Source organism: Rhincodon typus, chromosome 10 (assembly GCF_021869965.1).
Source record: "Rhincodon typus isolate 14 chromosome 10, sRhiTyp1.1, whole genome shotgun sequence".
NCBI classification, from domain to species: Eukaryota; Metazoa; Chordata; class Chondrichthyes; order Orectolobiformes; family Rhincodontidae; genus Rhincodon; species Rhincodon typus.
In genome coordinates, this window is record NC_063341.1 from 47,475,199 (window position 1) to 47,488,687 (window position 13,489).

The window sequence follows — 13,489 nt, forward strand, 5'->3', positions numbered from 1 at the left end:
ATGTATTGATTGCTTTTAAATTCACTTACGCTTATTAGCCCTCAGATTTCCCTCCAATTCTGGTACATAATTTAAAAATCTAAGCACAGTTCTAATGCTATATCAATGCAACAGTGTTCAACATTTGCTTTAACCGGTTTCCTGAAAGCAAATAAATCTGTGCTAATGAAAGATTAGGCTCCGAACTGCAGCCTCCAAATTCATTAAATTGTCCAAAAAACTGCAGAGGTCCAGCTTTAATCCTTACCTGAAGGGATCATAAGGGACAAGGCAGTTGCAGAGGCTGATTTGATCACTTTATTAACTGGCCTAGAGCTGCGTTTCTCAGTCGATTCCCCAGACATTAGCCTGTGCCGAGCTCTGCGGACTGCTAGGTCACTGATTGCTTTTGGAGTTGAAGTGTCTGATCCCTCAGTGCTGTTGCTGCGAGACCTCTGATCAGATAGGTCAGTGGTGCTGCCAGCTGGAATACAAGTTAAAGCAAGTTGACAATGGCCTGTACAATATGGTCAATGATGAACAAATGGCATTAGACATTCACTACTAACTTGCCCTAAAAACTTTTGTGGAATTTTGCAGAGGAACTTGCAAAACTTTGACAGCCATTTTGGTGCAGCCCGTTTGTGAGAGGGGATCTCGGATCTCTGTTAACAGGGTAAGAAGCTATGTAACCCCTCAACCAATCAGTGTGAAGCATCTTTAGTGAGACATGCAGAGTGTGAGCAGGAAGTGCAAGTTGAAGTATTTTGAAGGAACAAGTGGGAATTCATGAATTCTTGAACAGCTCCTTTTTACACAATAGGCATGCTTTCATTATTTGAGGTCCACCTCAAAACTTTACAGCATTTCACAAATTAGTAGTAAAAAGCAAACTCTTGGCATCGTCGGATGCATTTCTCATACAAATTCTGTTTAGCCAGTGCTCAAAATCTTTGTTACTGCGGAGATAATCTTTCATAGGTAACATTTTAAAAGTTGCATTATGCACTCTCTCACTTCCTGAAGTATTTTATCTATTACATTTCATTGATTTGACAGACTGAATATGATTTGTTCAGTCATTGGAGGTCAGTGCTATATATGGGTCTGAAAAGATTAATACTGAGGAGTGTAACAAACAACACCCACTGTGATTGTGTCCAGTGGATTTGTGGGTTGACCAGCTTACATGGATAAAGCAGTACGACCTTTTATCCAGGTCCGCCTCACTGTCTCCAAACAATGTTAAGATCCTAGTTGACGGTAATACTGGACAGTTTTTTTTGCAGTTTGTTTTTGTAGATCAGTTACCATGGCCATTAGTCAACTGAATATTTCCACAAAAGGTTGCCAATGTACTTTTAACCAAAGAGCACAAATTTATTATTATCTTTGTGTGTATATATATATATATATAAACAACAAAAAGATTAAACCCTTTCCCCCAGAAATATCCTTTACTTCTGTCTTCACTTTAAAATTTTTTACCCAACTGACAGGTATCCCCCTTTGACTACTTTGTGTGCATTCACTGGATGTGATTTCTTCTATCTGTGTCAGAGACACACACTAGCTCATTGACTTTTCTGAGTGAACTCTAAAAGCTTACGGCTTCCCTCGTCCTGCCTACTTGGATGGCCAAAAAGCTCAGGACGTCATTCCATTTCACTTAAAACCACCTTTCAGTTGAGATTGATCTCTTCTGTGTTCTGAACCAAACATGCATGTGGCTTCAGTCTCTCTTTCAGTGGGTCATTAAATTTCAACTTTGGAAGCACTTCAATAATTGTCTCACAAGTTGCTTTGATTGCTCATTTAGCTTAAGCTACATGCTTTCTTGGAAATACTTATTTGAACGCACTGTTAAAAATTACTGTCTGATCTTTTTAGAAAAAGTCAACTTCACAGAACTATAACCAAAAACCCATTTACCTCTACTTTAGAATCCAAGTCTACAAACAGTTATACTCTAAACCATCATAGAAACAATGTCTACCACCTCAATGTAAACAGGGACTAGTTACTAATATATAGGAGCTTCTTCAAGTGAGACAAGGAAGTTTGCTTTTCTCTCATGCAAGACTTACCACCTTCTATAGATCCCTACACTTAAAGATGTTGGTGGCAGCAAATCCATCATATGGGAAGATGCACACTCTATTTAGCTAAACATACAACAGTCTTTGGCCTTAATAAAAATATTGTGCATTATCAAGCCTAACAATCTGCAGAAAATTTGATTCATCATGAACAATACTACATGAAGTCTGGTGGTTTACGAAAAGTCGTGTGTATGTAGAACTTCCAACACTTATAAATAATTGTTTCATGTAATTGTCATGCCCAACTCAACCACATCGCACCATTGGACCAACACTGTTAACTAATGATCTTCAACTGATTGCTCCTAACGTGATTTGGTTTAGGCATTGCCAGATAATGTCATTTGGCAAGCAATAGCAATTTTGTTGAATGCCCAGGGAAAATTGTTAGATAATCACTGTTGGAGATGGTCATTCCCTGGTACCAATATGGCTGATGTTATTTGCCATTTATCAGCTGAAGTCTTGCTGCATGCTGGCATAGACTGTTTCATCTGAGAAATTGTGAAATGAACTGAAACTTTGTAATCATCAGCAAACATTCTCACTTCAGAGTTTACAAAGGAAACTTTGATGTAGATTCTTATCAACCAACTTTAAGAAAACCAAGTATTCATGTCTACAGGTTCTCCTTCATCCTTGTTTGCTACTTTCTCAAAAGAGTGAAATAAATGAAATACTATTTCCTTTCCACAAATCAATGTTCACCCTAATTAATCACATCACGATTTTCTAAGCATGTTCTCCACTCTCCTTTAAAGTCCCATAATAAAAATATTGGAAATATTTTATGGCTCACGTATTAATTTTCCATTTCAATTCCAGAAAGGTTAAATTCCAGCTGGAACAGAAATCCTAAAAAAAAACCACAGCCACCCATTCAAAAACAATCCCAACTGGAGCTTAGCTGGTTCTCAGCTGTGCTGCAAAAATGATTATGTCATAGCCATATCTGCGCACCAGGAAGCTACAAGTTTCTGGTTTAACAAGACAGATAGACTGAGATACAGACTAAAAGGACTTCGCATATTCAGTTATCTGTGCACTATCTAGCTGATCTTCTTATTGAAAATAAATATTGATGATTGCAAAGTAGAAATCACAAATTTCGGTTATCTCTTTAAATTACGAATGACATCTACTTATAATATACAATTGCCCTTTAATTATTGAAACAAAGAACTCTAGATGTTGGAAATTTGAAACCAAAATAGAAATTGCTGGATAATCTCAGCAGGTCTGGAATTATCTGTGGTAAGAAAGCAGAGTTAACGTTTCAGGTCCGGTGATCCTTCTTCAGAACTGGGTTCACTTAACTGAAACGTTAGCTCTGCTTTACCTCCACAGATGCTGCCAGACCTGTTCAGTTTCTCCAGCAATTTCTGTTTTTGTTTAAGACTTACATTATTATGCTTAGTCTAAAATCAAGGGCTCCATTAGATTATTTTAGGAATTATTTGTTTGATTTAAACCATACCATTGATCAAATCCTGACTGAATTCAGTACCTCTGGCATTCCACATTTACGACAGATGTAATAAGCATGAAAATTGCTGGATGATTGAAAATTCAACTGGTTCACTAAGGTTCTTTATGAAAGAAAGGTTATCAGTCCTTATCTGGTCTGGCTACCTATAACCCAGTTTCACTTAATTGACTCACAATGCCTTAATTGAACCTGCAAATGGGCATTTAATACTGTTTTTACAATGTTATCTACAGCTATGGCAAAACACCTTAAAAATAGTTTATTTTCTGATCTGCAGTTCTCTACAAGCTTTTTTGACAGGAGTATATTACCAGTTAAAGTTGAGCTGCTTATGTTACTAATTGTCGAAGCTGGTGTGGCAGGACTAACATCCACTTCCAATGTGAGGTCTTTCTCTGCGGGTTGTTCTGGTATAGTTAAGGACACGTCTTCCCATGTTCTAGTTACTTGCTGCTTCTTTCCCTCATCTTCTCCAGAGATAGCAAAGCGTGGCATCTCTATTAACGTTGAACAACGGCGCCTGACTGTTAGTGGAGGACTAGAGTCACTTTCAGTGTGTGACGATTCTGACAATGACATGCGCTTTCGGATACTGAAGAAACATGAACAACAAAAGATAAATAAGTCACAAAATCAGATAAACAAATTTTCTTATGCATTGTTACATGTGACTGTCAAAATCATTTGGGCTGTAATGTAGTGGCATATCAGTCATAACCACTTACAGAAGAGTGCTCTCCAGCATAAACTCTAGCCCTTGCCTTCTGCTACTCAGAATGTATATCTATTTACACGGAAGAGTTTACACTTTTGCAGCTTAATAACCTTCAAAGATTGTACACGTATCTCCTTAGGGGTCTTAAAGAGATGTACCCAAATGAGAGTTGTAAAGCGAATGGTACTAACATTTGTACACCTTGTCAAAGAAACCAATGGTCACATTTCCTGACACCAGAGTCTATTTCAAGTTTATGCTGGAGAGCACCCTTCTCTAAGTCGTTATGACTGACATTCAAAGTTTTAGCAAAGATTTGTAGCTCGGGTTGAGGGTGAGATTGTTGACTTGCTCGCCAAGCTGGTTTGTTTTTGTTCAAACGTTTCACCACCATGCTAGGTGACATCATTAGTGGAGCCTACAATGAAGCGATTCCAAGCAGAGTAGAATAACATCGCTTCGTCAGAGGTTCCACTGATGATGTCACCTAGCATGGTGATGAAACATCTGAACAAGAACAAGCCAGCTCGGTGAGCAAGTCAACGATCTCACCAGAGTCTATATTTTGTATTTTGTAACCAGAGACAGAGAGTGGTGGTGGAGGGTTGCTTTTCAGACTGGAAGCCTGTCACCAGCGGTGTTCCGCAGGGATTGGTTCTGGATCCTCTTTTGTTCATCATTTACATAAACAGTATGGATGAGAATATAGAAGGTATGGTTAGCAAGTTTGCGGATGACACTAAAATTGGTGGCATCGTAGACAATGAAGACCGTTTTCTAAGATTACAAAGGGGTCAATGGGTTGAAAAATGGCAGATGGAGTTCACCTGGATAAATGCATGGTATTGCATTCTGGTACAACAAACAAGGGTAGGGCTTATACAATTAAAGGTAGGGCCTTGGATAGTGTTGTAGAACAGAGGGACCTAAGGGTGCAGGTACATAATTATTTGAAGTTTGCATCACATATAAACAGAGTAGTTAAAAAGGTATATAGACCTTTGGGTATAGGAATTGGAGAGTCATGTTGAGGTTGCACAGGACATTGGTGAGGCCTCTTCTGAAATACTGTGTCCAATTCTGGTCACCCAGTTATAGGAAGGATATTATTAAGCTAGAAAGGTTTACTAGGAAGAGATTTACCAGGATATTGTTGGGTATAAAAGGTTTGAGTTTAAAAAAAAAGTTGGATAGGCTGGGAATTTTTTCACCAGAGCATAGGAGATTGAGAGGCAACCTGATAGAATTTTATAAAATAATGAGAGGTATAGGTAGAGTTAATGGCAATTGTCTTTTCCCTAGGATGGGGGATTCCAAGACTAGAGGGCACACTTTAGGGGTGAGAGGAGAGAGATTCAAAATAAACATGAGAGGCAAATTTTTTACAGAGAGGGTGGTTCACGTGTGGAATGAGCTTCCTAAGGAAGTGGTGGATGTGGGTACAATTACAATGTTTAAAGGACATTTGGATACGTACACCAGTAGGAAAGGTTTAGAAGGATATGGGCCAGGAGCAGGCAGGTGGGACTAGTCTAGTTTGGGATTATATTCGGCATGGACTGGTTGGACCGAAGGGTCTGTTTCTGTGCTCCATGACTCGATGAAACCAGTTTATCCATGTGATTGCAAAAATTAAAAAAAGAGAGAAGCTGAGTTCTTTCCCTTTAAAAATCAGATTTAAAAGTTTGAGAATTCATCAGCACCTTTGATGTACATCAACTATGAAATAAAATGATCCAAAGGTAAAATACTTTTTATATGAATATGGTGTTAGCAGTATTAGGTTTATGAGATTATTATATTTGGGACTAGATCTTTAATTTAGGTTACAATGAAGAATGAAAGAGAGTCGTGTAACCTCTCTCTGAATTCTGTCTGACAATAAACTTGGGTGGCTTAGTTGTTAAAGGTTAAACAGGCTCCCAGGTTGTCTTACTTGGAAGAGGGCACAAAATGTTAACACCCACAAATATCTTGGCAGCTTTACTGATAGTGGATAAACCTTTAGGCTCCAAGTCTCAATGGGAAATGTTAGCAATGTCAGGTTTTATAAACAGTTATACTTTATACTGTTTATTTAATTCCAGAGTAGAATGGTATTGGGCATCCAGAGGGTAGCTAATTAGCATTTCTACCTGGATATGAACCCCATGTGCTTCTTACTGCCATAGAGACAAACTTTCAAGAGTTTCATAGCAAGCCACTGTAGTAACAACTTACAGGATTTTCTTGATTTCTCCGAATTTCACAGAGAAATGGGTGAAAGAGAGACAGAGAAATTGAAATAGAGAGACAGAAAGACAGAGAGATTGAGATAGCGAGATAGACAGATGGAGAAATAGATAGGTGGAGAAAAAGACAGATAGGAGAGTGAGAGGGGAGAAGGTGGGGGAAGACTGCCAGTTTCCTATTTTCATGATGAAGAATGTGGGTTGGAGACAGTATATCAGAATTTAAACAAAACTGGAATAATTGACTAGCTTTGGATAGAGGGAGTGATCTAAATGGAAACGTTTAACATGAAAGTCAGTTTGGAGATTAGAAATTACCTGCTGGAAAAGAAAACAGGAACAAAGTCATTTGGAGATAGGCATATTTTTGGCACTTATTCTTAGAGAATAGAGAATAGAGTGTCTGCTTAAGAGATAGGGTAAAGTATAAAAGATGCAGGTTATTATATATCCACTCTATCAGCAAAGCAACAGTGATTGGTACAAGGAAGTAAAAAGATAGGGGAAGAAAAACAAGGAAGAGGATTATGGAGTATGTGGAACACACCAGCAAACATATCTTCCCCTCCCCTCAACCAACAGCATTCCACAGGGAACATTTCATCCATGACACCTGGTCCATTCTTCCATCAGTTCTGACACTTCCTCAAAGTAATGAAAGGGTAAGTACAAATATGATAGAATTTCACATTAAATGTGAGGGGCAAGTTGACTAAAAGATTTGACTGTAGACAAGTAATAGCCAGTATTTTATAAAATGGCCTACCACAGACATATAGTTGTTTAAGGCACAAACATCCAAAAGGAAAAGTGAATCAACTATGGTTAACAAAATAATTTAAAAACTGCATTAGATTAAAGCAAGTGGAAAGCCTCTGAAGATTAGGAACATGTAGAACTAGCAGAAGATGATCTGACATATAAGTAGGCCCATTACAAAAGTAGACAGGAGAATTTGTAGTAGAGAACTAGGAAATGGTAGAAACTAAACAGTGGCTTGTGCAGTTGCCTTCACAGTGGATAACACAGAACATCTTCTCAAAATACAAGGTAACAAGAGACTTTTAAAATGGAGGAAGTAAAAGAAATTATTAGTACACAGTTATTTTTTGAAACATTAGCTGGATCGAATATTGGTAAATATCCTGACCAGATCAGCTTTACCCCAGAGAGTCGAAGGTGGTAGCTATCGATACAGTGGATGTGTTGGTGTTGCTCTTTCAAGAGGTTAGAGGGCTACGGAGGTAGGCTGGAGAGTGGGTCTAGTTGGGTAGCTCTTTCAGGAATTGGTACAGGCATAATGGGTCATATGCCTCCTTCTAGACTGTAAAATTCTATTATTCTATTCTATGAAATTTCAGAAAGGCTCCTATAGCCTGGAAAGAAGCAAATGTAGTCCTACTGTTTAAGAAGGGAGGGATAATGGAGACCAATATACCTGTAACTTTGACATCGGTTGTAGGAAAGATGTTAGAATAATAGCTGGACACTTAGGAAAATTTTGAAAAAACTGGATACAGTCAACATGGATTTATTAAAGGAATTCACATTTGACAAAATCATTGCGAGTATTATTTTGGGAAAGTTACTTGTAGCATAGATAAAGGAGAACCAACATTGTGATTTTTTTGTATTTTCAGAAAACCTTTCATAAGCTCCCACACGAGAAGTCTGTAAACAAAATTAAGAGTGCATGGAGGTAATATATTAGCAGGGATCAAGAACTGGTTCACAGACAGAAAGCAAAAAGTAAACCTAAATGGGTCATTTTCAGGATGGCACGGCTGTTACTCGTGAGGTTCTATAAGAATCTCTGCTTGGCCATAACTATTTACACTTTTATATAAATGATGTGGAATCAATTGTAATATTTTCAGATTTCAGATGACACAGAGCTAGGTGGAATGTAGGTTGAGTGGAAGATGCAAGGAGGCTTCAAACAGACTTGCAGAGGCTATGTGAATAGGCAAGAATATGGCCAATGAAACAGAAATGTGAATAAGTATGAAGTTAACCATTTTGGAAGAGAAACTAAAAAGCAGAATACTTCTTAAATGGCGGGAGGTTTGAGAGTTATATTTCTTAAATGATGAGTCTGATGTCCTAAAGGGTCTGACGTCCTTGTTCATGACTCACTGAAAGTTTGCAAGCAGATGCAACAATAAATACAAAAAACAAATGTTATGTGGGCCTCCATCACAAGTACTGCAATCGTATTGTGAAACTACACCTGTCTGGAGTATTGTGTACAGTTCTGTCTCTTTATCCAAGGTTTTAGAAGGAGTAGAATGGAGATTCAGGGCTTCATGGTAGAATTGTCTTATGAGGTAAGGCTGAGGAAACTGAGTCTACTTTCTCTAGAGTTTCAAAGAATGAGAGCTGATCACATGGAAATTTACAAAATTCTTACAGGGTACCTGTGTCATAAAGAAGATAGTACATCACTCAAGAGTTTTACTTGCTCTCTTGATTTGAAAGTAGACAGTTAACTCACATTTCGGGTGATCCAATTATCCAGCTCCTATCTCGGGTCTTCAGAGTACCAAGGCCATCCAACTTATCAATTCGATCTTCTTTCTCCTCACTGAAGCTGCGTTTGTTTGGGGGTGGTGTTTTCCTTTCTTCATGTAGGGACAGCCGTTCCATGCTACTGTAAACCTAAAGGGTGGAGGTATTTATTAGTTTCTGTAGGCCCTAACAGTAGCTTGCAGCTTTGCATTAAAATTGCAGAAACTCAATAACAAGGACTAAAGGAAAAGATTCCTGAAATTTGATTTTTTACAACAATTTTCACCTGATTGTTGAAGGCTACTTATCTTCATCTTCATATGCTTCACGAGCTCTTCAGCATCATTTCCTGTATCCAGCCATCTCTTGGCTGTTTCATCACTAATATTTCCTCCATCATTAAGTCAAATTTGAAGATATTTGCTGGATTACACATTGCTCAAGTATTATTCATGACTCCTCAAATATTAAAGTAATCCATGCCTGCATGCAGCAAGAGCCAGGCAACATTCAGGCATGCGTTGTTTAGTGCCAAGTAATGACCCTGTTCACGAACAGTCTAATCACCTCCCCTTCACAATCAATAGGATTGCTGAATCTTCCACTATCAACAGCCTGATGGTCTCACCTCATGACCTCTACAAAGCCTTTCCATCATTTACAGATAGAAAAGTGTGACGGGCGCATTCCCACTTGGCTGGATGAATGCAGCTCCAACAACACACAAGAAGATTGATATCATCCAGGACAAAGCAGTGAAACTAGGTCGGTGCCTAATCCACCACCTTAAACATTCATTCCTCTATCTCTGGTGCATTGTGTCTTTAGTATCAATGCAGCAATGTGCCAATTCTTCTTTGACAACAGCACCTTTCAAAGCCACACCTCTTTGCTATCTAAAAGAATGAGGGGAGCAGGTGAATGGGAATACCACCACCTTCAAGTTTCCCACTTATCAATTCACCATCCTGACATAGAAATATATCTTTGTTCTTTTATCACTGCTGAGTCAAAATCCTGGAATTCTGACAGGCTGTAGTGGTTCAAGGCGGCAACTTCGCAAGGACAAGTAGGAACGGGTAACAAATGCTGGTCTTGACAATGATCTCAAACTCCATTAGTGAATAGAAAAACAGACAATAATAGCGCCACATGGATGTACAGTATCAAATTGCTCAACTATTCAACACGATAAAACTATAATTATCACCCCATTTACAAGTTAGTCACAATGACTACTCATCATGACAAGTCACTTAGCTCCACATTAATCATCCCTGTAATCTACAGTGAAGGTTGAAATTCACAAATAATCTCACATCCTAATGATCTTGTGTTACCTGGATCCTGTCATAGAAGTCAGAGTACAATTCTTTCTCCCTTTTGGTACTGAAAAACAGGTATTATTTCAAGAGTATTTAGGGGATTTCAACAGCGAAGATATTCTTTTCCATGGACTATTAAACATCTCTCATATCTCTCTATTTTAATGTCTCTCCACAAAGTCTCTGGTTACTACTTGGACCATATTAGATTGTTGGGGGTAGGTGGGAAGGTGGAGTATTCAGATCAACCATCAAGTTATTGACTGGCACAGCAGGCATGACAGCCCGAGTCTCCTACTCGTAAGTCAGAAATTTACAACATCAATAATGTTCAAATTAATTTACTTCTTGAATTATAATCACTGTACCCCTCACATTAAGCCATCTGGAAATCATACTTGTACAATCAAAGAACTGCAGACTTTGGAAATCTGAAACAAAAACAGAAATTGCTAGAGAAACTCAGCGGGTCTCGCAGCATCTGTGGAGAGAAAACTGAGTAACGTTTTGTTTTTGATATCATACTTACTTTGCTGAATCTTGGTGAACATGATGAAAACTGTTTAAGTTCTAACCGGTCATCCTCGTTAGTGTCATCTTCTTCATCAGAATCAAGATGATGGTACCTGTCAGATCGAGCTACAACAAGAAAGGTATTGAACAAAAATGAGTTCTAACTCAACAGTTTTAAATTGCCATTTTTGCACACACATCTCAATAAGAAACTTTACAATGGCAACAAGTCAGCTATTTAAGTACTATTGAAAATAATCAATCAAATCATACACAGACAACAAGCATTAAACTATCAAACCTACATATTAGTGACATTAGTAGGAAATAACAAGCAAACACTGTCAAAGTACCAAAAGTTATCATCACAATTTCGAGCAGGGAGTGTTGCCAACAGTATATTTTATTAAAGATTGACTGAATGGTGCAATAGGTTGGAACAAATCTGTTTAACCCATGGTGCTAGGTCCATACATAAACAAAGTCCTGGCCATCTGGCTTTGAAGACAAGGTAACTATTAATCCTTTTGCTTTGTTCAGTTTGATTTTTGTGAGTTTGAGGATTTGGAGAAGGACTAACTTAAATATGATCATCTCATGTCCAACCTAAAAGAATAAGAATGAAATCTTCCTCTGATGTCTTACAATGGCCCTGAAATGAGGATGACTTGGTTGAAGTTTGGAATGCATGAGGCATCATTAATCATAATTAAGGCACTAAACTAGATTAACAATATATATTGATCTTTTAACCTTAAGCCACGTTTCTGCACTCTACCTACTGTCAAAGTAACTGGTGTCATCTTCTGACTCAAGCTGAGGAATGAATTCAGCTTTCTGACGAAGCAGACTGTTCCAGTCCAGTTCTGTGAAAAACCGATGTTGCTTCACTTCATACACACTGCCTAAGGAGAATAAAACATAATTCTATGTCTATTCAAGTCCACCATCCTTCATCTTATATGAACATGAAAGGAAAAAGAGAGCATTTTCAAATTGTTAATTTAGTTATTCCTTTACAGAAAAATTACAATAGTGGAACAATTAGCTTGCACATGCACAGTTTAACCATTCTTAGTGTAAGATCTCTTCACACTATGAAACTGCACTGTTAGCTAGATAAAAGGTTGATGCTGAGATTTCAAAGAAGTTCATATAAAAAATAAGAAATATGGGCACTGGAAGTAGACAAAAGAGAGATGGTGAGAGGGTAACAATTAATATGCACAAACACAGGAAGATTTTAGTGTAAACAATGTTACTGTTAGCTATAATAGTTGGATTACACTCTAAGACTTTGAACTATGTACATGAGTATTTGAGTTATATGAACTGAAGCACTGGTGTGATGCTAGGTATGTAGATCACACATCTTAAAGACTGGTGGATTGAATCAAACAGCATTGTCCTCTGGCTGTTTGCAACAAGCAAAATATTGACTATACCAGCTGCAGTCGTAAATTTCACAAGTATCCAATATTAGATGTGATTTTGAAATTGAACATTTGCTGGATAATCCCGAGTGTGCAAAGAATTATGCAGACAACCAGTTCACGATTGTCACTTGGGCTCACAGGGTGGTGCATTCGCATGCAACGAAAGCAATATTTAATTAATGCACAGGGCATTGTTCTTTGCAGACAGAAAGAAAGTGTACATGTATTACGCCGGTTTCAACTCAACAAAATGCATGCCGTTCGTTGATCGTTTCCCAGGGTGATGCCCTGATGAATCAGAGTCAATCTGCTGGTTTAAAATTTAAAGGAAGCCTAGTAGTTAACTGTTAACCACCGTTAATGGATGCATTCTCTATGGCAATGTGTCTAGCAATCAGAGTCTATTTGCCAGCTGATTAACAATGGCCTCCAATACAGAATAAATGTTGGTCTTCCCCTTGAATTCATTATCTTCCAAAATATTGTCATATGTGCATTTTGACAAAATATATGTCTTTATTTCAAAAATTCAAGTTCAGTAAATTTCCACAAGAATCTCTAACATGAGCATTTACTTTTCTGAGGTACACTCAATCATTACCTGCACCCAGTCGTTCCAATGGATTTTGCCTTAGCAGCTTTGAGATGAGGTCCTCTGCATCAGGTGGTACAGCATCATCTCCATCTGGCCAAGCTATCTCATCTGAGCAATGAAGCAAAAGTTTACAATGGAAAATTTCATGTGAATCATGAAATCTTGCCTGCTTGTAATTAAAACAATGAAAAACTTCACCTTGAGCTAAATCATACAAATACATAATTTTATATTACAATGTTCGGATGCCCATTACTCCAATGTCAGCTCTTTAATAAAACTGTTATTCACTTGGTCCCGTTACCTCATTCTTCCCCAATTTACGCATTAAATTTATTATTTTTTCTAAATTTGCAAATACGCCATTTAAAGGCTTAAATTAGTTTGTTTCAACCATTTTCCCTGGTCACACATCCTGGGTTCCCCACAGCATTCTGTACAAAAATGAAAACCTCCTAATACCACCGAGTTCTGAGGTGACAAGTTTAAATTCATGCTCCATTAGTTTCTAAGGCAGGGTCAGCACACTTCGGAACAAAAACAGAAGTTGCTGGAAAAACTCAGCAAGTCTGGCAGCATCTGTGAAGAAAAAAATC

General features: G+C 38.0%; 1 protein-coding gene across 2 annotated transcripts in view; it reads right to left on the reverse strand.

Moving 5' to 3' along the window:
- The window catches only part of mast2 (microtubule associated serine/threonine kinase 2), a 61,530-nt gene that overhangs the window by 19,100 nt on the left and 28,941 nt on the right, over window positions 1-13,489 (reverse strand). For both annotated transcript variants that reach the window (XM_048601942.1, XM_048601944.1), the window contains 6 exons: window positions 12,900-13,001; window positions 11,645-11,767; window positions 10,879-10,988; window positions 9,011-9,174; window positions 3,882-4,162; window positions 248-463 (listed from right to left, as the gene is read on the reverse strand). In XM_048601942.1, coding sequence (XP_048457899.1) covers window positions 248-463; window positions 3,882-4,162; window positions 9,011-9,174; window positions 10,879-10,988; window positions 11,645-11,767; window positions 12,900-13,001 — 996 coding nt within the window. The remainder of the gene's footprint in view (window positions 1-247; window positions 464-3,881; window positions 4,163-9,010; window positions 9,175-10,878; window positions 10,989-11,644; window positions 11,768-12,899; window positions 13,002-13,489) is intronic.